Genomic DNA, 27,155 nt, shown 5'->3' with positions numbered 1-27,155 from the left:
GTCTAGAGAGTTTGCAGCTGGGAAGAGATCCCTCGCCTAAGGGAGGTGGTGAATTTTGGTATTAGAGCAAGGAATGTCTAGCTAAACATGTCAGGGCTTCTGTTTATTTGCACCAACCTTTACTGTTTTAATATTCACTATAGCACTACTAAATCTTTATCACCTAGTACTTACTGTTTTAGAGCACTAATAATAAACTTCTTTTTGTTGTTATCCTGCCTGGGTCCTCACGTCTCCTTAGTCATAGTTAAGAGGTATTTACTAACAAGGAAGACAGGGGTGGTCGGATGCTCTGGGCCCTCTCATGCAGACCCTTATCAGAGTGGTGGCAGCCAGCAGAAGGCCCTCCTAGGCCCCTGCTGTGTGACAGGGTCTCAGGCAGAGGACTTTCACATCACCTTCTACCACATCTGTTTAGCTAGAGATGCTGGAGATTGAACCTGGGACCTTCAAAATTCCAAACAGACGCTCTACCAGAGCCCCTCCCTCTATATTTTTTCTAGTGCATGCACCCACCAAGTTGATTTGTAAACACACCAGAAAGGTGCATGTGTGTTTCGGAAGGAGGGGAAATGATACCAAGAGATCAAAACAAAGATCCAATCCAAACAGGAATCGGTTCAGTTAGAAGGGATGTGAGACGCTCCCGAATGTGGTTAGAGAGGCAAAATGCAGGTTGAGATGAGAATAAGATACAAGAGGGAGTGACAAGAGGTATCGAAACTGTTTTCTGTGAACCATGTAAATGACTGAAGAACTTACGTGATGGTGTCAATCATATCCAATCCCATTTCGACACAACAGTGGGCATGATCCGTTTTGGGCTGCGTCAGTCCTGATACACAGTAGTAACAGTCACCTAGGATTTTTATCCTTCTGCAGTGGTTCTCCTTTAATTAAAAAAAAAAAAGAGGATACACATAAAACAAAAAAAATCTGTTTTACTGTGGGCAAGGTTTGTTTCTACACTTTTGCATACCGTCCAAAGGATACCTGTTTTCAAAACTGTATGAAAACTCACCTCTCTTGTGAAGCTTTTGGGTTTATGATACCAAACTCTACACTCCTGTAGGAATGAGCAACCCAGTCTTAAAATATGTGAACTAAAAATTAAGAAGGCACAGGATTGCAGTGTGAGTAGAAAGGAGGGGTGGCCAAACTGCAGCTCAGGAGCCACATGTGGCTCTTTCACACATATTGTGTGGTTCTTGAAGCCCCTACCACCTCATTGGCTGGCTTGGAGAAGGCATTTCTCTCTTTAAATCTCTTCTCCAAGCCAATGCATTTAAAGTTAAAATTTCCTTCCTTCCTTGCTATCATTCCTGCTATCCTTGTCTCTCTCTTTCTCTTCCCTGTTGTTTCCTTGTTTCAGTCATAAGCTCCATGGGCTAGAGACCAGTCTTCTAAGCTTGGGGTACTCTGCAAAACCCATTTATGCATTTCCAGAGTGTGTTACTTTATCAAGTACTAAATAAACAAGCTGAGATCTATGAAACTGTCTTGGACAGATGATGCATGAAAACAAGTTGAAAACAACTTATTTAATTGTATTTAAAATCTGGTTTCTGCTTTTTCCATATCACATTCTCAACCAGGCAACCAAAAGCATTAAAAAACAAAGGCCAAATCAGCAATGTTTCTCCTCCTCCCAAAGCACTAAAACTTGAGGGCATCCAATGAAACTGATGGAGAGTAGGTTCAGAAAAGGCAAAAGGAAAGACCACTTTACACAGAAAGTGATTAAAATGTGGAATTTGCTGCAGAGGATGCAATGATGGTCACAGGAAGAAACAACTTTAAGAGAATATTAGATTGATTCATGAAGGATAAGTCTACCAATGGCTTCTAATGATGGTCACTGAGGGGAACCTCTACATTCAGAGGCACTAATCCTCAGAATCCCAGAGTCAGGAGGCAACATGAGGTGACGGCCTCAACTCTCTGCGTCCTGTTGTTGGTCCTCCAGAGGTACTGTTGACTGCTGGAGTAGATGGACTACTGGCCCAATCCAGCAGGGCCTCTGTTCTTAAAACAGGTTGCAGCAGCAGCAGCAAAAACAACGAAACCAGGCAATTAGTAAGACAAAAATATCGAAATCATAAAGCAGCTGCGCTTTGCACAGAAACTATCCATAAACTCTAAAAATGAAAGGAGCATAAATAAAAGCACTTCAAGACAGCTGGGGCGGGGGTGGAAAGAACCAATTCTTCCAGAATGGATGGTGATAAAGAGTGTTTCACCCTGGTACAAAAATGGGGAGCATTTTAATCATTGAGGCATGGAGCTGAGAGTGGCATAGGGTTGCAAACTCTTGTTTGGGAGATTCCTGGAGATTTGGGGGTGGAGCCTGGGAAGGGACCCTCAGCAGGATAAAATGCCATAGAGTCCACCCTCCAAAGCAGGCATTTTCTCCAGGGGAAACTAATTTCTGTAGTCTGAAGATTAGTTCTAATTCCAGGAGATCTCAAGGCCTCACATAGTAGTTGGCAAACCTAGAATGGTAGCAGTTTGAAGAGGTGCGTGGGTGCAATTTTGTGATGCAGTGGAATGGTTAGAGTGTTCGACTAGGATCCGGGAGACCCATCTTCGCATTCCCATTCTGCCACAGAAACTTGCTAGGTGTCCTTCAGCCAGTCAAACTCTCTCAACCTCACCTACTTTCAAGGGTTGTTGTATGGATAACAGGGCTTTTTTTTTGTAGCAGGAACTCCTTTGCATGTAAGGCCACACCCTGCTGATGTAGCCAATCCTCCAAGAGCTTACAGGGCTTTTTTATACAGGGACTATTGTAAGCTCCGGGACTGGCTACATCAGGGGTGTGTGGCCTAATATGCAAAGGAGTTCCTGCTACAAAAAAAGCCCTGGCAGATAAAATGGAGAAGAAGGGAACGATGCAAGCCGCTTTGGTCCCCACTGCAGAGGAAGGCAGGGTATAAATCAAGCAAATGATATTATACTAAATAACTTGCAGATAGCGGCAGTGCCTTGAGACGTTTCTTGAGCAGTTGCCTATTCAGAAAGAGACAAGACTTTGATGTCAGCTGTAAATGTGCTATATGAAGGATTTGTGTGAGTATGTTAGGTGGTGGTTATAGTTAAGGGAGGCAGGGTGAGTAGAGGTGTAGTAATGGTTTATATTATGTTTCAATAGAAAAACTGAAGGACCTGAAGTTGTCTTTCATTTGGATTGTGCTTTAAATTACTGGAGTAGTGTAAGTAAATATAAATATGACAATTTTGTATTAATGTAAATCTCAATAATTGTATCACCTTGTGATTGTAAATCTCATGAATTGTTTGGACACAACTTCCTTTACAGCTCCATGGGAAAAAGGATTGTGGAGTGTGCCTTGCTGGAAGGAACTTTGAAGCAGGATATGAAGTCGACCTGCTGTGACAATGGGACTCTACTTTGTATTGTGAACTTTTAGTGCACTGAGATATTTTTGAGAGCATTCCATAATCTAATGTGTGTGTGTGTGTTGTATTTCACCTATAAATTTGGAAGTATAGTGCATGAAATATTAGTAATTGTGGTCACTATAACCCTGTGGGTTGTTTCTAATTTGCCATCACTTGGAAGTTGGCAACTCTAAATTGCGCCCGAATCCTGTATGAGTAGGATGCTGGCCTCCAATGCGTCTCTTCCCTTCCTTCATGGGTTCCCTTCCCCTTTTCTTTCTTATCCATACTCTATTGTTCAGAGTTCGGATTGCACAGTGAGATGCCGTCGAGTACTCTGTGCAGTTGCACAAAACTTTTCTCTCCTAAAGATTTGAACTCAGAAGGTAAGATTGGTGTACGTGTGTATTTTAGGATTTTTTGGAACCAGCATCTTGGTTTAGTTTAAGCCCCTAGAAATTTTATTCTAAGAAGAGAAGTGCTTCTAAGAAGAGAAAGAGAGGAGTTCACTATGGAGTCAACAAGGCTCTCCAGATTTCTGTTGCTGTTCCCTTTGAAAGAGTCAGATGGCTAGCTTTCTTTGAGAATTTTTATGCGTTCGACAGGGATTGTTTTGTGAGAAGTTCAGCGCAACCGCTGAGTATCAGAAAGTCTGAATGCTTGTGGATGACCCTTTCAGAAGGAAGCTGCAAGACAACCCAATGCTACACCTAGCCATGGGACGATCACAGTGCACTCCTAAACTGAGTTACACCCATCTAATCGTTTTGCTTTAGAGGAGCATAACTCTGTTTAGGATGGTGATGCTGATCTCACAGCCTGCCTTCTTGCTAGTTCCAAGCCCAGCATTATGAAGTGAGCCATGAGGTCAGCGCAGTCTCTGAGTAACAAATGAAGACAAGTCAGCATATCTGTGCAGCTTCAGTGGCTTTCTCCTTGGCTGATGCAAAACGCTCTCTGAATGATGGGAATTAGGAAGACAATTCAAACATTCTCAATCAGTTGAAAAGGGCAGAACTTAAAGAGGAGCCAGAAGAGGGTAAGCGTTCCCAACAATAGTTTATTTTATTTTTTATTTATTTTATGTAAATTTATATCCCGCCCTCCCCTGATGGGCTCAGGGCGGCTTTATTCATTTACTTTATTATATCTTGCCTTTCTCCCCAGTGGGAACCAAATAAAGGTTATATTGTTTTCCTTTCATCCATTTTACTGTCACAACAGTCACCCTGTTGAGGTGGTTTCGACAGAGAGATTCATCCAACCAGCTTGCATGGAAGAGGGGAGATTCAGTCCTGTGTATCCCAGATCCTACTCCAATATTTTAACCAGTACACCATGCTGGAGCTACACTCATTCCATAGCAGTCTTAAGTGTACAAAATGCTACACATCTGTCTGACTGGTAGGCCAGCACTATCATCCCCTTATCGCGCACAGGCAGCACAGAATAACGCTTTCGCGCATGCTGAATAATGCCCTTAAAATCCACTTTCAATGCGCTTTGCAAAAGGATTCTACTGCAAATGGAAGCAGCAAATGGCCTGGAGATCGCCTGCTTTTACAGTTGCTCCAGCTGGCAGAGATCAGCTCCCCTGGAGAAAAAGGCTGCTTGGAAGGGTGGATACCATAGAGTCCACCCTTGTACCGTGTATTGTACCACGCTGAGGCCGTTCCCCTCCCCAAATCCCACCCTCTCCTGGATCCACCCCCAAAGTCTCCAGATATTTTCCAATACAGATCTGGCAACCCTTACTATTCAGCATGTGTCAAAGTGCAAAGAGAATATTTAAGATCACTAAGTTGGTCCACAACCCCATCTCTTTACCACACCAACTTTGTGAATTAAACAACCAAGACAAGGATTCCCAACATGGTATCTGCCAGATGTTTTTAGAAAGTGAGTGGGACCAGGTAGAACTATTGGCACTTGGAGATTTGACTGGCTGTGCAGATGTCTAAAAATGCAGCTTTGGAAGCAGCTGCCACCACAGCACAAGGATCTTCACTGCATGACTGAAAGTAAGCTGCAGCAGCTGTTTTGTGGCTGGTTCTGTCTCCTGTAGCAGCCATTATGTGCCTGTGCTCACCATGTAGGCTTGCCAGTCCCCAGGTCCCAGCAGGGGATCCCCTGGTTTTTTAGGCTCTTCCCCACTGCCAACCAGCTGGCTGGTGGGGGAAGTCCCATCTCAGCAGCCACCATTTGCCCTTAAACCTTGTCAGGCTTATAAGGCAGTTGCAACTGTGTTTCTGAATGTGTATGCCTTTAAATCTTAAGAAGAAAGCTGCAGCGGGGCAGGGTGAGCAGACAGAGCCATGTGGCTCTCAGTCTTTCTGTTTGTTTGTAGTACAACGCCACCTGTTCTTTTGTTTTCCAGAAGTTGGCTGAAATACAGCAGATGATTACATTCAGCAATGTGAGTAAACTGCCCTAGTGATATCACAAAAGTGTGTGCTTGCTGTTTATTTTAACTGCTTTGTGAGAGCATGTGAGTGTGTGTTCACTTTTTTTTAGTGAAAGTGTAGCTGCTGGGACACAAGGGAATGAAGACTGTATTCAGGGGAACTGCACTGCTGTATTTGTATTTATTTATTTTAGGGAATGGGAAATCTCCTGGCTCCACCCCCAAAGTCTCCAGATATTTTCTGAGTTGGATCTGGCAACCACACTGTCAGAATTCCAAAAGTATCCATGGGCGAAAAAAGGCTGGGGACCTCTGAACTAAGAGATAATCATAACAGAATCCCACAAACTAATCTGCAAGGATTTTTTGGTGGTGGGTGAGGGGACTCTTCCCCATCAGATGGATATTTAGTCTAGAAAACAGTATTCACCATCTGGCAAATATATACTAGTAGATTAACTATACGGCAGAGTAGAGGATATATACGCCTTACAGTAGAGGAGACACTGTTTATTAATTCAATGCAAGTGGCCAGAAAGTGACTCCACTCCACTCTAAAATGTCTCCAGTCTTTTGATTCCAAGTTTTTAGTAGGCAGACTATAAAAGCCTAGTAAAGATGCCTTGGCTCCCAACAAAACAGGCAGCCATGCTAATCTGTCTGTAGTAGTAGAAAAGAGCAAGAGTCCAGCATCTTGAAGACTAACAAAATTTGTGGCAGGGTATGAGCTTTCACGAGTCACTGCTCACCTCTTCAGATCTGAAGAAGTCAACAGTGACTCACAAAAGGTTATACCTGCTGCATATTTTGTTAGTGTTTAAGGTGTTACTTAGCTCTCAGCAGTCCCTCTTTTAACATATTCTGGGTTTTTTTAAAAAAATTCTTCCTGCAGGCTGGTGTACAAATTACACATATCATTAAACCCCTCTTCCTTCTCTGTTATTCTCACAATGCTTATGAGAAGCAAAGTACAGAAAATCACACCCACACAACCCAATGCCTGGCCCACTGAATATGGGATCCTTACAAGAAAAAATATCACCTGATATATATGCTGGGTAGCACAAGGTGGCAGCGATACACAGTGCCTTTCAGTAACCAAACTTCCACTTAGCAGTGAAGTCTTTGTGCCATTCCTTCTCCGCACTGAGGCAGAGATTACATTCACAGAGGTCAGATCTCGGGGACTGGAACCTGTCCTCCTCCCCCACCATGAATTTCTGGCAAAGGGACTGGAACCACCAAACATGCACTTCATTTAGAGAAGATCTGCCCTTTGAAAATATATAAAATAGATTATCTCCCCTGCTGCAAGAATTGTTGTTGGGGTCTGGATAAATCATGCTTCATTGCAACACGCGCCTGAACCATCTTGAATGGTGGGAATTCCTAGCTCTGCAGACACTGACGCCCCTTCCCACCTTTTCAGGTGACCATACCATTGTGAAAAACAGAATGGGTGACAGTGGGGGCGGGGAGGGAACTCCCCATGGCTGCAGTGCTGCTTGGCCCCATTCCAATGCCTTCACCATTCCCTTCAGGGCAGGGGTGTCAAACTAATTTGTTATGAGGGCCGGATCTGAAATAATTGAGATTTTGTAGGGCCATGCCATGTGTGTCACAAAGTGTAATGACAGGAAGCAGAGATATAAACTTTATAAAGCACAAACACAATTAAAGGTTTTTTTTTTTTAAAAAAACCCTTTAAATAAAACATGCTTAAAACATTAGCACTCATTGGTGCTTTCTTTGTATCTCTCCTGTGAGATCCAGGGAACTGGGGAAAGGAAGCCCTGGCTCGTTCCTTCCTTCCCCAAGGAGACCAGGAGGGGGAGCAGCCTCAGCCAACAGAAGGAAGAGAAGTTTGGCACAGTAGCTCTGCTGTGCGACTGAGAGACCCTGGCAAAGCAAGTTATCCCTCCCCCCCCCTCCACCCCAAGGGAAGAGCCTCAGCCAATGGAGAAAATAGAGGCTTTGCTCTGTGGCTCCTGTGCAATTGAGCAAGCCTGGCAAAGCAAACTGTGATGCAGAAGGAAAAAAGAGAGGGAGAAGGAAGCATATGATAGCCAGTTGCTTGGGGGGCTGAGAGAAGCCCTCCAGGGGCCTGATTCGGCCCCCAGGCCACATTTTTGACACCCCTGCTTTAGAGGCTAGAGGCTCTGAGGGCTGCAGTAGATGGGCCATAGGGGTGCCACCCCACTCTTAGCCGTGCCCTGTACCCAGCCAGCTGTGACAAGTGATGTGCCGTGTTTGCTCTGTCCCAGGAATCAATGCACTCAGACAACCAACTGTTGTGATGGGAAGGAGGCCACACAGGGTTGTTGGTGCTCCCCCTCCAAGAACTTTAGGGGGATACATTAAAATAGGAATTTAGTCAGCATCCTGTCTCATTGTGTGTCCTTTCCCAGCTTGTTAATGATTTATATAAATGCCAAATTGCAGTATGTTTGTTCCAATCTGCCAATTTTTTTGAAAATGTCATTGTAGTTGTATGTAATATACTTGTAATTGCTAACATTGTAAAAAATTACTTCTTGATAGTGTTCCTAATCATTGCTATTGTGGGCATATTATGATGTTTTTGTAATTTTGTAATTATAATAATAATCTATTCCACATTTTTGTTCTTGAATTACATACGCATCTTCAGTATTCCTTTCTATACATTCTATAATTATTCCTAGACCTCTGGTACTCAGTTCCTTTTTTTCTCATTCAGAATTTCCCTACCTTTTTTGTCATCCTTGTTTGAAACTGACAACACGGTTTCCAAGGCTAGATTCCACCCCCTGCCTGTTGCTCTGGTTTGGAAAACATTTTGTTTGAGCGGAGACAGTCTGTCTGTAAATGTATCCATTTACAAACTGACAAAAATCTTCATGAACTGCTTGAAAGTTTGTGGAAAGTCCGTGCCAGTTGACCTGCCATGAGCTTCAGTTCACAAAGCACAAACTGCTCAAAATTAATCACAAATTTCAGTTAGTGAGCCAGTTCATGCTCATCCCAATCCGGAACCTGCCACCCACTGCCTTCTACCACCCTGTGGTGTCCTGACCAATTTTGCCATGCTCCACAGGCAACTCAAAGAGTGGGGATGGTGTTGGGGGACATAAGAGAAGCCATGTTGGATCAGGCCAATGGTTCATCCAGTCCAACACTCTGCGTCACACAGTGGCCCAAAAAAACAGGTGCCATCAAGAGGTCCACCAGCTGGGCCAGGACACTAGAAGCCCTCCCACTGTGCTCCCTCCAAGCACCAAGAATACAGAGCATCACTGCCCCAGACAGAGACTTCCAACAATACCCTGTGGCTAATAGCCGCTAATGGACCTCTACTTCATTATCCAATCCCCTCTTGAAGCTCTGAGGTCCTCTGAGGTCACCAAGGTGGTCCAAAGACAAAGCAGCAGCCATAACAATTGTAGACATTCTCCAACTCAACTGGGGAGAGAGACTCCACCACTGTCATGTTCCCATCTCCGCAGCCAGGGTGCTCTCATGATACTCTCAGCACCTCATGCCAAGGTTTCTGGGCACATGTGTAGCCAAGAGGATCTGGAACTGAGCAGCAGGAGGAGGACAAAGGTAGCCAAGGATGACAGCCAAGGAAGGTGAGGTGCCTGTGGGGAGGTAATGGCACCTGCCTTGGAGCTCCCATGGACTGACTGCTGTGTTCTCCTCTTGTGCCAAGGTCCCTATTCTCTAACATTCAGTGCTGCTATCATAGAATCATAGAGTTGGAAGGGATCTCTAGGGTCATCTAGTCCAACCCCCTGCACAATGCAGGAAACTCACAAACACTTCCCCCTAAATTCACAGGATCTTCATTGCTGTCAGATGGCCATCTAGCCTCTGCTTAAAAACCTCCAAGGAAGGAGAACCCACCACTCTAATGGTCTAATGGTCAAGTTCACTCTAATGGTCAAGTTCTTCCTAATGTTGAGTCGGAAACTCTTTTGATTTAATTTCAACCCATTGGTTCTGGTCCTACCTTCCAGGGCCACAGAAAACAATTCCATGCCATCCTTAGGACAGCCCTTCAAGTATATAATAATATAATAATAATAAGTACTAATTATTATAATATAATAATAATAATATAATAATAATAATAATAAGTACTTGAAGATAGTGATCATATCACCTCTCAGCCGCCTCCTCTCCAGGCTAAACATCCCCAGCTCCTTCAACCTTTCCTCATAGGACTTGGTCTCCAGACCCCTCACCATCTTCGTTGCCCTTCTCTGGACCTGTTCCAGCTTGTCTATATCCTTCTTAAAATGTGCTACCCAAAACTGAACACAATACTCCAGGTGAGGTCTTACCAGAGCAGAGTAAAGCGATACCATCACATCATGTGATCTGGACACTATACTTCTGTTGATACAGCCCAAAATTTCATTTGCCTTTTTAGTCACCACATCACACTGTTGACTCATGTTCAGCGTATGATCCACTCATGTTCAGCGTATGATCCCTAGATCCTTTTCGCACATACTACTGCTAAGACAAGTCTCCCCCATTCTATAACCATGCATTGGATTTTTCCTACCTAAATGCAGAACTTTACATTTATCCCTGTTAAAATTCATTTTACTGATTTTAGCCCAGTTTTCCAGCCTGTCAAGGTCATCCTGGATCCTGTTTCTGTCTTCTTCTGTGTTTGCAACCCCTCCCAATTTAGTATCATCTGCAAATTTAATAAGCATTCTCTCTATTCCTTCATCCAAATCATTGATAACGATGTTGAACAAAACAGGTCCCAGGACAGATCCTTGAGGCACTCCACTTGTCACTCCTCTCCAAGAGGATGAGGAACCATTCACAAGCAATCTTTGGGTGCGATCTGTCAACCAGTTACAGATCCACCTAACGGTAACAGGATCCAAACCACATTTTATCAACTTGTCAACAAGGTTAGTATGTGAAACTTTATCAAAAGTCTTACTGAAATAAAGATAAACTATGTCTACAGCAATCCCCTGATCCAGCAAGGTAGTCACTTTCTCAAAAAAAGAGATCAGGTTAGTCTGACATGACTTGTTCTTGAGAAAACCATGCTGGCTCTTAGTAATCACATCCATTCTTTCAAAATGTTCCAGGACCGACTGTTTGATGATTTGTTCTAAAACTTTTCCAGGTATAGACGTCAAGCTGATGGGTCGGTAGTTACCCGGATCATCTTTTTTCCCCTTCTTGAAGATGGGGACATTTGCCCACCTCCAATCTTCTGGCACCTCTCCTGTTCTCCAAGAATTCTCAAAAATAATAGCCAGAGGCTCAGAAATTACATCCGCAAGCTCTTTTAGAACCCTTGGATGCAATTCATCTGGCCCTGAGGACTTAGTTTCATTTAAAGAAACTAGGTGTTTATGTACTACCCCTATGCTGATCCTAGGTTGGAACTTTATACCCTCCTTATATGTTCTGCTTTTGCCATGTTGAACACCGTTTCCCTCAGAAGAGAAGACTGAGGAAAAGTAGGAATTCAGCAGTTCCACACTCTCTTCATTACCTGTGACAATTTCACTTTTTTGCCCTCGCAATGGGCCTACCGTGTCCTTGCTCTTTTTTTTACTCTGAACATTAGAAAAGAACCCTTTTTTGTTGTTTTTAGCATCTTTGGGCAGCCTAAGGTCATACTGAGCTTAGCTTTCCTAACTTTTTCTCTACAAGCACTGGTGATTTGTTTATATTCATTCTTAGTTATAAGGCCCTCCTTCCAATTCCTAAAGGAATCTTTTTTATTTCTCAAGTCTTTAGAGAGCTGTTTATGGAGCCACTTTGGCTTCTTTAGGCTTTTTCCATTTTTTCTTCTCATAGGAATCGTCTGTGATTGCGCTTTCAGTATTTCGCTTTTAAGAAACTCCCACCCCTCCTGAACCCCCTTCCTTATAAGTATTTCTGACCATGGGATTTTACCCAGCATAGTTCTAAATTTATCAAAGTTTGCCTTTCTGAAGTCCAACCTATAAGTCTTGTCAGTGACTTGTAGCTTAAAAGTTACTGCATTCTAGATCATCTACTGTCAGAGTACTGTCAGTGTAATGAGGTCATGTAATGATCACAGGACAGGCTGATGCAATGCCTGGTAATCACTGTAGTCACAGTGAGTCTGTCCTAGACCCATGTCAGTCTGGTTTCCAGCCGGGCCATGGGACGGAGATGGTGTTAGTCGCCTTGGTGGATGACCTCCAACGGCAACTGGATCGAGGTGGCGTTGCGGTGCTGATGCTATTAAATCTGTCGGCTGCATTCGATACAGTCGACCATCGGCTACTGACGCGCCGCCTCGCCGACATTGGGGTTGAGGGGTCGGCCTTGCAATGGCTTTCCTCCTTTCTCCTGGGTCGGGGACAGAGGGTGGCTATCGGGAGTGAACGGTCCCGGAGGCGCACACTGGACTGTGGGGTGCCCCAGGGAGCAGTGCTCTCCCCGATGTTGTTCAACATCTATATGCGCCCCCTCGCCCAGATTGCCCGGCGGTTTGGGCTGGGTTGCCATCAATATGCGGATGACACCCAGCTCTATCTACTAATGGACGGCTGGCCCGACCCCGCACCAGGGAATCTCGACCGGGCCTTACAGGCTATTGCAACATGGCTCAGGCTGAGTGGGCTGAAGCTGAACCCAGCGAAGACAGAGGTCCTTTGCGTGGGTCACGGCGCTCTGGGAAGGGAAATAGCTCTCCCGGTCTTCGATGGCGCGCCATTGAAAGCAGCGCGCCAGGTAAAGAGCCTGGGTGTTTTACTGGAGCCTTCACTATCGATGGAGGCCCAGATAGCAGCCACTGCCAAGTCAGCATTCTTTCATCTGAAGCAGGCAAGGCAGTTGGCCCCTTTCCTTGAGCGCCGGGACCTCGCAACAGTGATCCATGCAACGGTCACCTCAAGATTGGACTACTGTAATGCCCTCTACTTGGGGCTACCTTTGTGCCGGACTCGGAGACTACAGCTAGTGCAGAATGCGGCGGCCAGGCTGTTGTTGGGACTCCCAAAACGGGAACATATACAGCCGGGGCTACGTGGACTGCACTGGCTGCCGATCATATACCGGGTCCAGTACAAAGTGTTGGTCATTACCTTTAAAGCCTTATATGGCCGAGGACCTACCTACCTGAGGGACCGTCTCTCCCCGTATGAACCCCAGAGGGCACTGAGATCAGTTGGGAAAAATCTAATGACCATCCCCGGGCCGAGGGAGACTAAATATCAGAATACTAGGGTACGGGCATTTTCAATCGCGGCCCCTACCCTATGGAACCGACTCCCCGAGGAGGTGCGGGCCCTGCGGAACCTTGATCAGTTCCGCAGGGCCTGCAAGACCGCCCTTTTTAAGCTCGCACACCTGGACTGTTAAGAAGATCGGCAATTAAGCATCCGCCAATGCGGTTTAAGACCATACCGCTGAATAACTGCACTTACTGGACTGTTTTAATGCTGCTAAGTTAATGTTTACTGTTTTATATTGTTAAATTTAAAGGCTTTTAACCATTGTATGTTTTTATGAAATGTTGTTAGCCGCCCTGAGCCTGCCGAGGTGGGGAGGGCGGGATAGAAATAAAAATTTATTATTATTAAAAATTTATTATTATTATAAATTCCCCTGATTGGCGGGCTGGAATATATAAGGAGCTGAGTGCTAGAGACTTTTTTCCTCTTTGTATGATTGATGGTCTGGCGTAGCACTTTGAAGCTCCATATTGTAAATATATTGCACTTTCTATATATATCTGTAAATACACTTATAGTTCTGGAAGAACTGGTGTGGAGTCTCTCCTTGTTGGCGTGTCTGCTATTATCAGTCTCTTCGGCTCAGTTTGCGATTATCTCTCACTATCCGTCAAGTCTGACTACGTTTAAGACTGTAAATTCCAAAATCACATGGTCACTACTGCCCAGGGTGCCCACGATTTCCACTTCTTCAATCAATTCTTCCTTGTTGGTGAGAATCAAATCCAAGATAGCAGATCCCCTTGTTTCTTTTTTCACTTTCTGGAAAAGGAAGTTGTCAGCAAGACAAGTCAGGAATCTATTTGACTTTTCATTTTTAGCAGAGTTGGACTTCCAACAGATTTCCGGGTAATTGAAATCTCCCATGATCACTGTATCCCTTCTCTTGGAGAACTTTGCAATCTGCTGTAGAAGTATCTCATCCAAGTCCTCTGACTGACTTGGTGGTCAACAGCAGACCCCCACAATAATATCATTGTTATTTCTTACTCCTTTTATTTTTACCCAAAGACACTCAACTGAGCTGCCATGCTCAGATTCACATATTTCCTCACAAAGACAATACTGACTTTGATGGACCAAGTGTCTGATTCAGTATAAGGCAGCTTCATATGTTCAAGTATATACCTCCTTCACATATACTGCTACGCCTCCGCCCTTTCTCATTTGCCTGTCCCCTTTTAAATAAGTTGTACCCCTGAATCTTAATATTCTAGTTGTGAGTGTCATCCCATCAAGTTTCCGTAAGGCCTATTATGTCATAGTCTCCTTCCTTTATTAGGACTTCCAGTTCCTCCTGTTTGTTTCCCATACTCTGTGCATTAGTGTAGAGACATCAGAATCCACATTTTATGCATCCTGAGGGTTTGGTTTCCGTACAAGCATGCAAGTTAACATTACCTAGCGTACGCACCACTCTTTGCAAATCTTTAATGTTCTTATCCCCAGTTTCTGGCATCATACGAGGCTTTGAATTATTGTCTCGCTCCCCCATACAATTTAGTTTAATGTCCTCCTTATTAGGTTAGCAAGGCTGCTACCAAACACCCTTTCCCCTACTGCCGTAAGGTGCAAACCATCTCCCGATAGAAGACCACCATCTCGAAAGCATAAACCATGGTCCAGAAATCCAAATCCTTCCTGACAGCACCATCAATGTAGCCAGTCGTTTATTTGAAGTATTCTTCTTTCTCATCCTAAGCTACAGCCTTCAACAGGAAGCACTGACGAGAACACAACCTTTGCGCCCAGCTCCTTCACCTTTGTGGACTACCTATGTGGCCTGACCCAGAGGAGGCTCACAGCAATGGCAGCCTCCATGATCTCCATGACATCATGGAGTCTTCGGGCCTGATGGCTGGAGGGGAGGCACAGCAGGGGCAAATCTGACATCTTTGGATAGCAGTGGCCCTGCCCTGCCAGATGAGGGGCAGGGATGGTAGTGGCAAAGGAGTTCCCCCTGGGCCAGGTTTCATGGCTGCTGATACCCTGGAGGAGGGGAGATTCTGGCTCCTTGCCAAGTCCCCCAGTATAGGGCCCTCATCCAGCACAGCCCATCCCATCCTCCCTTTCCTTCATACTGAGTGTGAGTTGCTGGAGAGCCATTGTGAGCTACTGTGGAGAGCCACAGTACTTTTCTCCCTTTCTCACAATATGAGAACTTGTGGGCACTCAATGAAATTGCTGAGCAGTTGGGTTAGAATGGATAAAAGGAAGTACTTCTTCACCCAAAGGGTTATTATCACGAGGAATTCATTCCCACAGGAGGTGGTGGCAGCCACAAGCATAGCTTCAAGAGGGGACTGGATAAACATATGGAGCAGAGGTTCATCAGTGGCTATTAGCCACAGCGGTTTCTTGGAACTCTCTGTTTGGGGCAAGTGATGCTCTGTATTCTTGGTGCTTGGGAGGGGCAACAGGGTGAAGGCTTCTGGTTTCCTGGCCCCACTGATGGACCTCCTGATGGCACCTGGGTTTCTTTGGCCACTGTGTGACACAGAGTGTTGGACTGGATGGGCCATTGGCCTGATCCAACATAGCTTCTCTTATGTTCTTATGAGTGGCAGGAAGCCTTTTCCAGGGGGCAACAATGGGTAGAGGGGACAACGGACAGAACAATGTGACAACTGCTGCCAGACACCTGGAGAGCTTCTTTCCATCATGAGGGGTGTGGGTGAGGAACAGAGGTGCATCAAGCAACTGCTTGGGGGCCTCTCAGCGGTTCTCTGGCACCTCGAACCACTGGGAACTGCACTTGCATATTCATGTTCTTGTTCATCATGGCCTTCAGGTGCACTGTGCGCACTGTCTATGTGGTGTCCCTGTGGGACAGGTGGTTGATGCTGGGGCTTTGGGTGGAAGCTGGTCCCTTTGAGGGGCATGTGCTGCAGGGGAAAAGCAAGGCTCCTGTGTCCTGCCCTTCTCCACTCCCTGCCAGCGATAGATGCTTGATTTGGAGCCCTCGACTCATGGATCTGATTGATCCTGCTTGCTCCGTCTATCATGCTGCCCCTGCCTAGCTACAACGCTAGGATGGAATGCTGTAGCAGAAATGTCAGAAACAGCATCACGGCACTGCCTACCAACACTGAGGGAGCACCTTTCCCCTCATTTGGTTACCACATAGCTTTCCCCTTAGGAGGCTAACTAGTGGTGCCACTGTTGAGCCACAGCCATTGTTGTGGGTGTAGCTTGGGCACAACAGAGGATTGTTCTATGAGTATCCCATTTTGTTGGTTTTATTGACTCAATCATAACAGTCCCGTGGCACAGAGTGGTAAAGCTGCAGTACTGCAGTCCGAGCTCTCTGCTCAGGACCTGAGTTTGATCCCACGGTTCAGGAAGCTGGCACAAGGTTGACTAAGCCTTCCATCCTTCCGAAGTTGGTAAAATGAGGACCCACCTTACTGGGGTGGGGGGGGGGAAGTGTAGATGACTGGGGAAGGCAATGGCAAACCACTCTGTAAAAAGTCTGCCATGAAAACATCGTGATGCGACGTCACCCCAGAGTCGGAAACGACTGGTGCTTGCACAGGGGACAGCCTTTACTTTTATTGACTCAATGTACGTAATCCGCCTTGAGTCTTGGGAAGGAAGATGGACTATAAATAACCTAAATAATTTTCTGCTTTCTTGAACACCAATGATTCACGTTCAGGATACTTGTTTGCAAAAGTTGATGCACTGTTAGGCCTAGCACGTACATTATTATCTGCACAGCGCAAGCATATTTGCTGAGAGTATAATTCCTAGCCGAATCACTGGAAATGAAATTGAAAATTAAAGAGTCTTTTATGTATCTAGTCAGGGTTTTTTCCCCCCTCGCAAATCTGATGGTAATATTGTGGTGTCTGATGATGGTTTGCAACATTTATTGATGAAAGGTAATATCATTTTTGTGAAAAAATCAGTATTTATTCCCCGAACATAACACTTTTCCATATTTTTGCCACTGCTGTCCATGACAGATGTGCCTTGCAGATAATCTCATGACGGGAGCCTATTCTAAACCTACTCAAGACAATATGAAATTAGCCTTTGATTTCAGTAGCTATCACCCTACATGACTCAATAGGGAAATCTCCACTTTCCACAGTCAGCAGTTTTCTTCTTCCATATCTATTTATAGCAGCTAATGCCTTAACAATTTGTTTGATTGTGTTCTTGTTTCTTTTTCTCTGCGCAGCTGATTATCAGTTCTGAGCTGACTAACAATAAAATCTCTGCAAGGGGGGGGGGGGGAATCCTGATTTGTTATGCAAATTAACAATTTGTTTTCTGAATGAGTTCTTGCTTATAATCCCCAGAAAACATATGAATAAACAAAATTCACCCAAACAATGGGAGTTGTAAATTCAAGTCAGACTTGACGAGAGCAGCTTCTATAGGGAAAAATAAATGTTTATTATCTCATCACAGAATTTGTGCAGGTACATTAAAAGGAAACATGCCCTTTCTAAGCAGCGTCTTCGTCTCTCAGGGAAAAAAAAGGTTAATCATCCGATATGCATTGTGAAGTAACAGTGCCAAAAGAAATCACAAAGGTTTTGGCCCTGTGAATTCATTTTACTAGTGGAGGCAAGTTCTTCTGGCAGAAGAAGCTGTCCTTTGAAGCCAGAGCCTCAGGTCCAACCCTAAGGCTTTCTTGCAAAAAAAAGCAGTATCAAGCACCTCCATGGGTTTCTGCCCCCCCCCCCAAGCCATCTTGGCACTGTGACCAGCTTTTTTTTCTAGACCCATATAGGGTTCCCAGGTCCCTTCTGGCAACTGGTGGGTTGGACTTAGTGACAGCAGGGAGAGGCCTAGGTTGATGATGCAGCAATGTTGCCAGTGATGTCACTTCTGCGATGCACTGGAAGTGATGTCAGTCTGTTGCTGGTGACATGGGATGCTCCGATATTTGGGCAAAAACACTATGGTTTTTACGAAAGCAATTCACTTTCAACATGCACCAGAAGTGATATCAGTGTGTCACTAGCACACAGTAGATGCTCTAGTATTCAGGCAAAAGCTCATTCCTGGGTTTGGTTGCCCAACCTTCTGCTATGGAGAAAGAACGCCAGCAACTTCAGCTACATTGCAACATCACTTCGGGTGATTCCTAGAGCTACTCTACATCTCTTCTGGATTTCCCCAGGAAATGACTTTGCAATGTAGCTTTCCCCCCATTTCCTCACCCCCAGCCCTCCTACTGGATTCCAGGCTTGGAAAAAGTGAGGTGATGTTAGAAGGGCTCCGGAACCCGAAGGTCTATACGGAACCCTAATCATGTGCAGGGAGGGATGGAGTGATTATGGCTGTGGAAATTCTAGTCCATGTATGGTTTACCTGGGTAGGATCAGGCCTTCTAGAAGCAGCCCACTCCTGCTTAATGTTATCCTTTACCCAGGGCTTCTTTTTGGTAGAAAAAGACCAGCAGGAACTCATTTGCATATTAGGCCACACCTCCTGACATCACCATTGTTTACACAGGGCTTTTTGTAGAAAAAGCCCAGCAGGAACTTATTTGCATATTAGGCCACACCACCAATGCCAAGCCAGCCCAAACTGTGTTCCTGCTCAAAGAAAGCCGTGCCTTTACCTCCTCGAAGCACCCTGCTGTGCTCAAAGTCGGTATCACTTAAATATCGCAAGGGTAACTGTGAAACATCCACAGGGGTCTGGAGAGGCAGAGCTTAAGTGGGAAAAGTGGAGGAGTCTGGCTTTTATTTTTACCAGAAATTTTATTTTTACCAGAAATATGTTCCTTTCCATACAACCACAGTATCCTGGGTGAGGGTAAACACAAGACTAGCACAAGAGATATTGGACATTTAGTTACCAGGAGGAGAGAAAGGCAGGACTGGGGATCCTGACAGCTCTGAAAGACAGGGCCAAAGACTGCCAGTAAAGGTCTCCTCTAGGCTAAAGGCTATCTTAGAAGCAGAGAACTCCAAGCCTAACCTTATGGTAAGTGTGGCTAAAGGAGCAATAAAGCAACTCAGAGCAGGTACTTGACGGTAAGGTTGTCAACTGCCAGTTGGAAAATTCCTGGAGATCTGGGGGTACAGCCTGGGGGCGGTAGAACTCGGGGAAGGACCACATGGTGTATAATGCTATAGAGCCCTTTCTCCAGAGCACCTGTTTCCTCCAGAGGAACTCATCTGTGTAGTCTGGAGATCCATTTTAATTCCAGATCTCCAGGTCCTCCTGAGAAGCCAGCAATCCTACTTGAGAGAGACATTAAGGAACAGACACAACACATTAGACCAAGGGTGGGCAAACTGTGGCTCGGGAGCCACATGTGGCTCTTTAACACATATTGTGAGGCTCTCGGAGCCCCCACCGCCCTATCCCTAGAAGGCATGTCTATCTTTAAATCACTTCTCCAAACTAAGCCAGCTAGCAGCTTGGCGAATGAATTTAAAGTTAAAGTTGCTTTCTTTCCACCTCTCCTTCCCTCAATGTATTTGCCTTCTTTCCTTCCCTCCTGTGGCTCTCAAACATCTGATGTTCATGCCTTGTGGCTCTCAAACCTCTGACATTTATTCTACATGGCTCTTACATTAAGCAAGTTTGGCCAGCCCTGCACTAGACTGCGATTTGGCATTTAAACCAGGGACTCTGTTATTGCAAACAAACTGTGCAGTGGACAAGAACCTGGTCTCTGCCTTTCATTTAAGAGGCTGGAAAGTGGTCAAACGCTTTGGCAGTCCCCTTGTAAAAACACGCTCTGTGTTTAACTTGAATCTTTTGTAATTTAAAATGCTTGCAGGTTTTGTTGATTCGTTCAATATTTATTAGGAGTGAACCAGCAGTGCTGTCACTGGCCCCCACCCCAGGTGCAAATTTGACATTTCTTTTCCGAAGCTGTAAATTTAGCACAGATTACCCGTGGAATACGGTATCTGACCACACTCGTCTTGAGCAGAAAGCAGGCAAGCATAGACAGAGCCCAGCAGGCCATTACAGGGAAAGTTTTCTTCATCAGTAATGCACAAAATTACCCGGTGATCCTCCCCCACCAAGAAGAGCGTCTCTAAAATTATTTTTCAAGCCGCTCAGTTAATAAGATGTAAAGCTCAAAGGATGTAAATCCATTTATCTCTGAATTCAAAGGAAAACCATCAGGGTGGTCAGCTGACTGCTGAATTTTTAGTGGATTAATATTTTGCTCTTGAACCAGTTCAGACTCTAATTAAATATAAACAAATCCGTAGCAATATGGGTAACTTTTTTTGAAAACAGAAGAAAGTCTGCGACATAATTAGCAACGGTATGTCATTAATATCCCCCCCCCCCCCCCCCCCGTGATTCAGTAACACAGAGGCACTCCCAATCGGTGACAATTTTCTCTTTAAAACTGTTGCACATTGATCAATCAGCTACAAGGGCTGCCCTAACACAAGCCTAACCAACTCAATGGACCTGTCAGTTTTGTGCGCTGTTAATAAGGCACCATCCTGGTTGGGCAACCTTAGTTAGAAAGAAATTCCAATTAGACAAAGACAAATAGTTTTATGATTATTCTAGAGGAGAGGGATTGCAACGAAGCAACAGCAACACAAAACAGGAGCCCAGCAGCATCTTAAAGACACCGTTCTTTCCAAAGATTAGGATCCCATGAAAAAAGATTATGTGTTAGGCCAGCTTTGGGTTAGGAAATTTGGGGGAAGGGGGTTGGGGAGGGGAGAAACTTCAGCAGAGCATGCCATAGAGCCCACCCTTGGAAGCAGCCATTTTCTCCTGGGGGGAACTGATCACTGCCATCTGGAAATCAGCTGCAATTCCAGGAGAGCTCCAGGCCTTGGGTTGCCAACTGCCAGGTGGTGGCTGGAGATCTCCTGGGATTACAACTGATCTTCAGGCTACAGAGATCAGTTCACTTACAGACAGGGCTGGCCCTGCCACTAGACAAACTAGGCAGTTGCCTAGGGCGCTGGCCTTTTGGGGCCCCAATGTGACTCGGTGATGTTATCAGTGCGGGGGGGGGGGTGCCAGAAGTTAACCTTGCTTAGGGTGCCAGACAAGCTAGGGCTGGCCCTGCTTGCAGCAAATGGCCACGTTGGAAGATGGACCCTATTGCATGATGCCCGACTGAAGTCTCTTCCCTCCCCTAACCTTGCCTTCTCAAGCTCCACCTGCGAAATCTCCAGGTGTTTTCCAACTCTGAACTGGGAGTCCTATGACCAGACACAGCCATTGTATGCCCTTGGCCGAAGAATGGTACACTCCATCTATCTGGGATGGTCGTCCTCTTCCCCAGAGCACGCAGCTTCGGGAGGGACGCACATGGAGCAGTGAGGGAGGTAGGGGACACCCGCCTAGCCAGCCAGATCAGCCGAATCAACCCTGGCAATCAATGGGGTGACAAATGTCGCAGCCAGATCACCCTCATATCCCTATGACCAGGCCCTACCTGGAGGTTGGAAACCCTATGAGTGTGTCACTGAGGTTTTGCAGGTCAAATGTTCGCTGTAAAATCCTCAGGCTATGCATTCTGCAGGCATCTGCAGGGGATGTAAAAGGAAGATACAAATGATCTTAAGGGACCCTTCACATCCGGGCCACTTGCTATTTGAGATCTTACCGTCAGGTAGGCGATATAGAGTGTTGAAGGCTAAGACAAATAGATTCAAGGGCAGCTTCTATCCAAGTGCCGTGGTTAGGCTAAATGCAGGGTTATGAATGGTTATTTGTTTTTAGATGCATTTAAATGGTCTATGTATATGTCCTTTTTGGGGGGTGTTGATGTGTTGGTATGTTTGTGGAAGAGCACCTCACTTCGTTGCTCTCATTTTCTTTTTTGAGAACAATGACAATAAATTTATCTATCTATCTATCTATCTATCTATCTATCTATCTATCTATCTATCTATCTATCTATCTATCTATCTATCTATCTATCTATCTATCTATCTATCTTCCCTCCCACCCAAGAATGTGCTGTTTGCAGGAACATTAAACACACACGCACACACACACACACACATTTAAGACTAGCTTCCTTTTGTGCTCTATTTCCCATGCATATAACAAGCTTCCGGCTGAACTCCCTGCCGAATGCCACCAAGTTCAATTTAGCTGGGTAATGGAGGGATGATCGGAGCAATACTCTTGAGCATGGGCTTCTAGAGAAGAAGCGTTTATGGCAATGAAATGACTAATAGGGAAAAAAAACCCAACAAATTTGATTCCTGTATAAAATATTCCACTGCCAATGGCCAGGAATCCAACAGTTCTGGTGCCTACAAGCTACCTAGCCAAGCTATGAAAATATGCCTGCGCTGATCGGGGAGTCAAATCTTTTATAGGAACTGTAACATAATTATTTTAACTAAATTCGAGTCCAGTAGTACTTTAGAAATCAACAATATTTTTGGAGTATAAGCTTTTGAGAATCTGACCAAGGGAGTGTTGCTTCTCGAAAATCCTGCTGGTCTTTAGGGTACTATTGGATGCAAATGTAACGTTTAGGGTTGCCAACTTCTAGGTGACACCTGGAGATCTCCTGCTATTACAATTTATCTCCAGATGACAGAGTAGTTGGAGAGTTTTCTCCAGGGCGAGTGCTATGTCAAGTGTTTCGTGATGTTGTGAACGATGTATATTTCTGCTTGCAGATGAGTGGGATACGTCTCTTTGACAAAGGTATACGCGGAAACAGTAATATAGGCGAGCTTTATTGTCAGAGGCTGTTGGCTACCCACTTTCAAAAAAAGCTTTCAGAAATTGTGAAGCCTTTAGCTTGACAACTTTGAAAATGAAGAAACATCAATGAAAAACCAGAACTGACTGCACACGGAATATCTTTAGCACCGGCGCTTTAATTTACCCGCGGATGTGGGCGAATGGTTTAACAAGCGCTTGAAGTCAGAAATTGACACGGTGAACGAGAAATAACTTTGTAACTTTATTCTTCGCACAATGGATTTTTGATTCTGTGACATTTTTTTATCTTGCTAAGTGATACGTATTTTGTAATAGGTGTTTTTGAATGATTGGTTTACATTTATAAACTCACCTTCAATATTTATTCGTTAATTTTCCACAGGGTTTTTTTGGTGTTTCTATAATCTGTTCTGTACTTTAGGCTTTACTGCAACTTCTAGGTGACACCTGGAGATCTCTTGCTGTTACAATTGATCTCCAGATGACAGAGCAGTTCCCCTGGAGAAAATGGCTGGAAGGTGAACTTACAGCATTACATCCTGCTGACGCCCCTCCTCTCCCCAAACCCCACCCTCCCCAGGCACCATGCCCCAAATCTCCAGGTATTTCTCAACCCAGAGTTAGCAACCCCAGCTCTACCGCAGAGACCACCATCTTGAACTACTGCAGAGATTTTTAAAAACCACCAATGACAAAACAGTATAATTTCTTGCAATATTACCCCAAATAAAATCAAAAGCCCACCTGAACCTTAACATATTTCAGATTTTACCTGTACAGGCATAATAAGGATACATTGGTATGATTAAAAAAAAGTAGATCTTTTGAAGAATAACCATCAAGGGATAATCAGCACAAAAAAAATTGCACACAATCCATGGGCTCAAGGATTTAGAGCCCTTCAACTCTCTCCAAAGATAACTTTAAAAAAAAAAATCTTATTGTATGAAATATCCCTGTCTTGTCCATTGTGAGAAGAAAAGCAGACCGGAAGGGCAGTTTTGAGGAAGGGAAAAGGATGGGGAGTATGCAGTGTCTCTTGGCTTAAAAGGGGGGGGGGGGGGTGAACAAATGAAGCTGCCTTATACTGAACAGACCCTGGGTCCATCAAAATCAGTATTGTCTACTCAGACTGGCAGCGGCTATCCAGGGTCTCGACACGAGGTTTTTCACACCTACTTGCCTGGAGCCTTTTTAGTTGGAGATGCCAGGGATTGAAACTGGGACCTTCTGCTTACCAAGCAGATGGTCCACCACTGAGCCACTGTGCCTCCCCAATGAACAAATGCAATGGGTAAAAATACACACAACTTGCATATCCCACTTAACTTGAGACTTTGTGGCCTCAGGGTCACAGAAGAATAAAATCTGAGCGCAGTAGCAGCTTAAAACCCAACTAAATTTGTCAGAGTAGAAGCTTTAGCAGCTGGAACTGCCCAAACTAGCCTGAGCTTATCAGACTTTAGAAGCAGAGCAATGCTGGCCCCTGATTAGTATGTGGATGTGAGACCACCAAGGAAGACATGAGTTACTATGCAGAGGAGGGCAAAATCACATGCTGAACAGGTAAGGGGACCTGGAAGTCCTATAGAAGCAATAGGTCTATGTGGCCCCTCCACTACAGAAGAGCAACACAACCATCTGAAAATGTCCGTTTCCTTTACAAGTTTCTTGGAATTGTTTCATGTTTGCTACAGAAATGCAAGAAACAAATGGTATCGACATCTGGGTTCGTTTCCCACAAAAACAATGAATTTTATGTTGGGTGCTCAGAGGACAGTTAGGAGGTGCCAATAGAAACGGTCACTGGTACATAACCTTGTCTTTTCTGATGAGCTAGCATGCCCTCCCCCCTCCCACAGACAACTATTAAAGTAGTTTTAGGCCAACAGCATAATAATTTGTAGATGCTGTATGTTTCTGGGTTAGGGTCGCCAGGTCTGTGTTGGAAAATACCTGGAGACTTTGGGGGTGGATCTAGGAGAGGGTAGGTTTGGGGAAAGGGGTCAAAACATGATACAGTGCCATAGAGTCCATCTTTCAAAGCAGCCATTGTCTCCAGGGGTAATAAAAGGAAATCACCAGAAACAATGTAACTTTCACAAAACAGCGTACAAATATATTTACTGCAAACTGAATTGAACAAAAAGAACAGAACACTGAGTATGTAATATAAATAATGTCCCCACAAAGTCTTTCCACAGTCTGAAAGTCGGTTTCTTCTGACAGACACCAGGGTGGACAAAATCCTTTGAACTCAGCGTTCAACTCCAAACGGCACGGAGAAAGTAAGGAGGAACCGCTTATTGCAGGACTCCTCGCAATTTCGATAGAATATACCAGGGGTGGCCAACGGTAGCTCTCCAGATTTTTTTTTGCCTACAGCTCCCATCAGCCCCAGCCAGCATGGCCAGTGGCTGGGGCTGATGGGAGTTGTAGGCAAAAAACATCTGGAGAGCTACTGTTGGCCACCCCTGGAATATACTTCATCAGCCTCCTTCTCTCGACGTTATGCAGCGCCTTAACGAAATGTTCTTTACACATGGATTAACGCATGCTCTGCTACAGGTGCTGCCGGCTCCAGTTGTGTTTATCACTGTCTCCAGGGGAGCTGATTTCTGCCACCTGGAGATCAGTTGTAAAAGCGGGAGATCTCCAGGCCCCACTGGCAGTTCTATGAGTGCTAGAACAATCTAACATTACAGAAGGGCATTACACTCTGGAGAAAAGAACCTCCTGGTGATCCCAGGCCCTCCAAAAAATCTAACTGTCTTTGACCAGAGCCAGGGCCTTTTTGGCCATGGCACTGGCCTGGTGGAACTCTCTGCCTAATGACATCCATGCCCTGCAGGGCTTAGTACAGTTCTGCAGGGCATACAAGACAGATGTTCTGTCAGGCCTATGGTTGAGGACAGCAATGATTGCCATTGAGCCTGGCCTGTTCCATCTCTCCTCTCCCCTCTTAGGGAAGAACACAAACGATCCTTTTGAGAGCCAGTTTGGTGTAGTGGTTAAGTGTGCAGACTCTTATCTGAGAGAACCGGGTTTGATTCCCCACTCCTCCACTTGCAGCTGCTAGCATGGCCTTGGGTCAGCCATAGCTCTGGCAGAGGTTGGCCTTGAAAGGGCAGCTGCTGGGAGAGCCCTCTCCAGCCCCACCCACCTCACAGGATGTCTGTTGTGGGGGAGGAAGGTAAAAGAGATTGTGAGCCGCTCTGAGACTCTTCGGAGTGGAGGGCGAGATATAAATCCAGTATCTTCATCTTCTTCCTTTAACACCATCTGGAATAGTTTTTCCAGGGCAGATTTCTTGGTGTTTTAATTGTCCACAGTTTTAACTTGATCATAAAATGATTTATATGTATTTACTGATATGTTGTTCACGGCCCCGAATCCTACACACAGAGGAGGGCGGTCTAGAAATCAAACCAATAAATAAAGCTTGGCAAAGAGCAGACAGGAAGCGAGGAGGCAGAATGACTGTTACTGTGGAAATTGCCACTGCATCTCCACTGCAACGGAGATACCTGTGATTTTCCTGTCTTCTATCCATGCTATCCTGTGCTAGATAGGTGCATCTGGTCAACCTCTGGCCTAACTTAGTAACAAATGCACCTTCTTGGAAGATATTACCAGCATTTGGGAAGCCACACTAAAATATTTATAAAAACAATTTTTTTTTGCCATTCCTAGGGGTGTTAGTTCAGTTAATGTTAAACCTGATGAGACTTACGACAATGCCCAAGAATGGATTATGATTTTAAAAAGTCATATACCGAGCACCAAACATTTATCAAAACACAGGAAGAAAACCCCACACGTACCTAGAGTACTTCGTGATGCAAAATGAATGAGAAGCAGTGCAGAATGGAACTGTTATATGGTTCGCAGCGCTGTCAATCCCAATCCAAATTTACTTAATAGATACTGTTTGAGAATACTAAAATTTGCAGAGCTTCAATTTAGCAAGGCGCTCGCATCACTATTTCTACAGGAAGGAGAGTTTATTGCGGATGGAAAAAAATGTCCTTATCTCGCTAATCATGATTCACAAAGCTGAGCAACCTGTTTTAGTGCAACATCATTTCAGAAACAGACCCTAAGGGGGGCTCCCATTAAGTGGCCTGGGTAGGGTTGCCAGGTCCAATTCGAGAAATATCTGGGGACTTTGGGGGGGCGGAGCCAGAAGCAAGGTTGTGACAAGCATGACTGAACTCCAAAGGGAGTTCTGGCCATCACATTTAAAGGGACGGCATACCTTTTAAACCCCTTCCCTCCATTGGAAATTATGAAGCCCTTCTTTGGGGGCTCATAAAATTGGACCCCCTGGTCCGATCTTTTTGAACCTTGGGCGGTGTTTACAGAACAGGCACCAGATGCTATGCGTAATAATTGGTGCCTCTATCTCAAAAGGCAGCCCCCCCCCCGAACCCCAGATACCCACAGATCAATTCTCCATTATCTCC

General features: G+C 45.0%; 1 protein-coding gene across 2 annotated transcripts in view; it reads right to left on the bottom strand.

Moving 5' to 3' along the window:
- The window catches only part of ADCY1 (adenylate cyclase 1), a 260,520-nt gene that overhangs the window by 79,578 nt on the left and 153,787 nt on the right, over positions 1-27,155 (bottom strand). For both annotated transcript variants that reach the window (XR_009555859.1, XM_060247765.1), the window contains exon 5: positions 763-890. Coding sequence is in view for 1 of the 2 variants with exons in the window: in XM_060247765.1 (XP_060103748.1) it covers positions 763-890 (128 nt within the window). In the remaining variant the exon portion in view is untranslated. The remainder of the gene's footprint in view (positions 1-762; positions 891-27,155) is intronic.

This window comes from Heteronotia binoei, chromosome 10 (assembly GCF_032191835.1).
Source record: "Heteronotia binoei isolate CCM8104 ecotype False Entrance Well chromosome 10, APGP_CSIRO_Hbin_v1, whole genome shotgun sequence".
NCBI classification, from domain to species: domain Eukaryota; kingdom Metazoa; phylum Chordata; class Lepidosauria; order Squamata; family Gekkonidae; genus Heteronotia; species Heteronotia binoei.
Note: the sequence above shows the minus strand (reverse complement) of the source record. Positions and strands in the feature narration are given on the sequence as shown.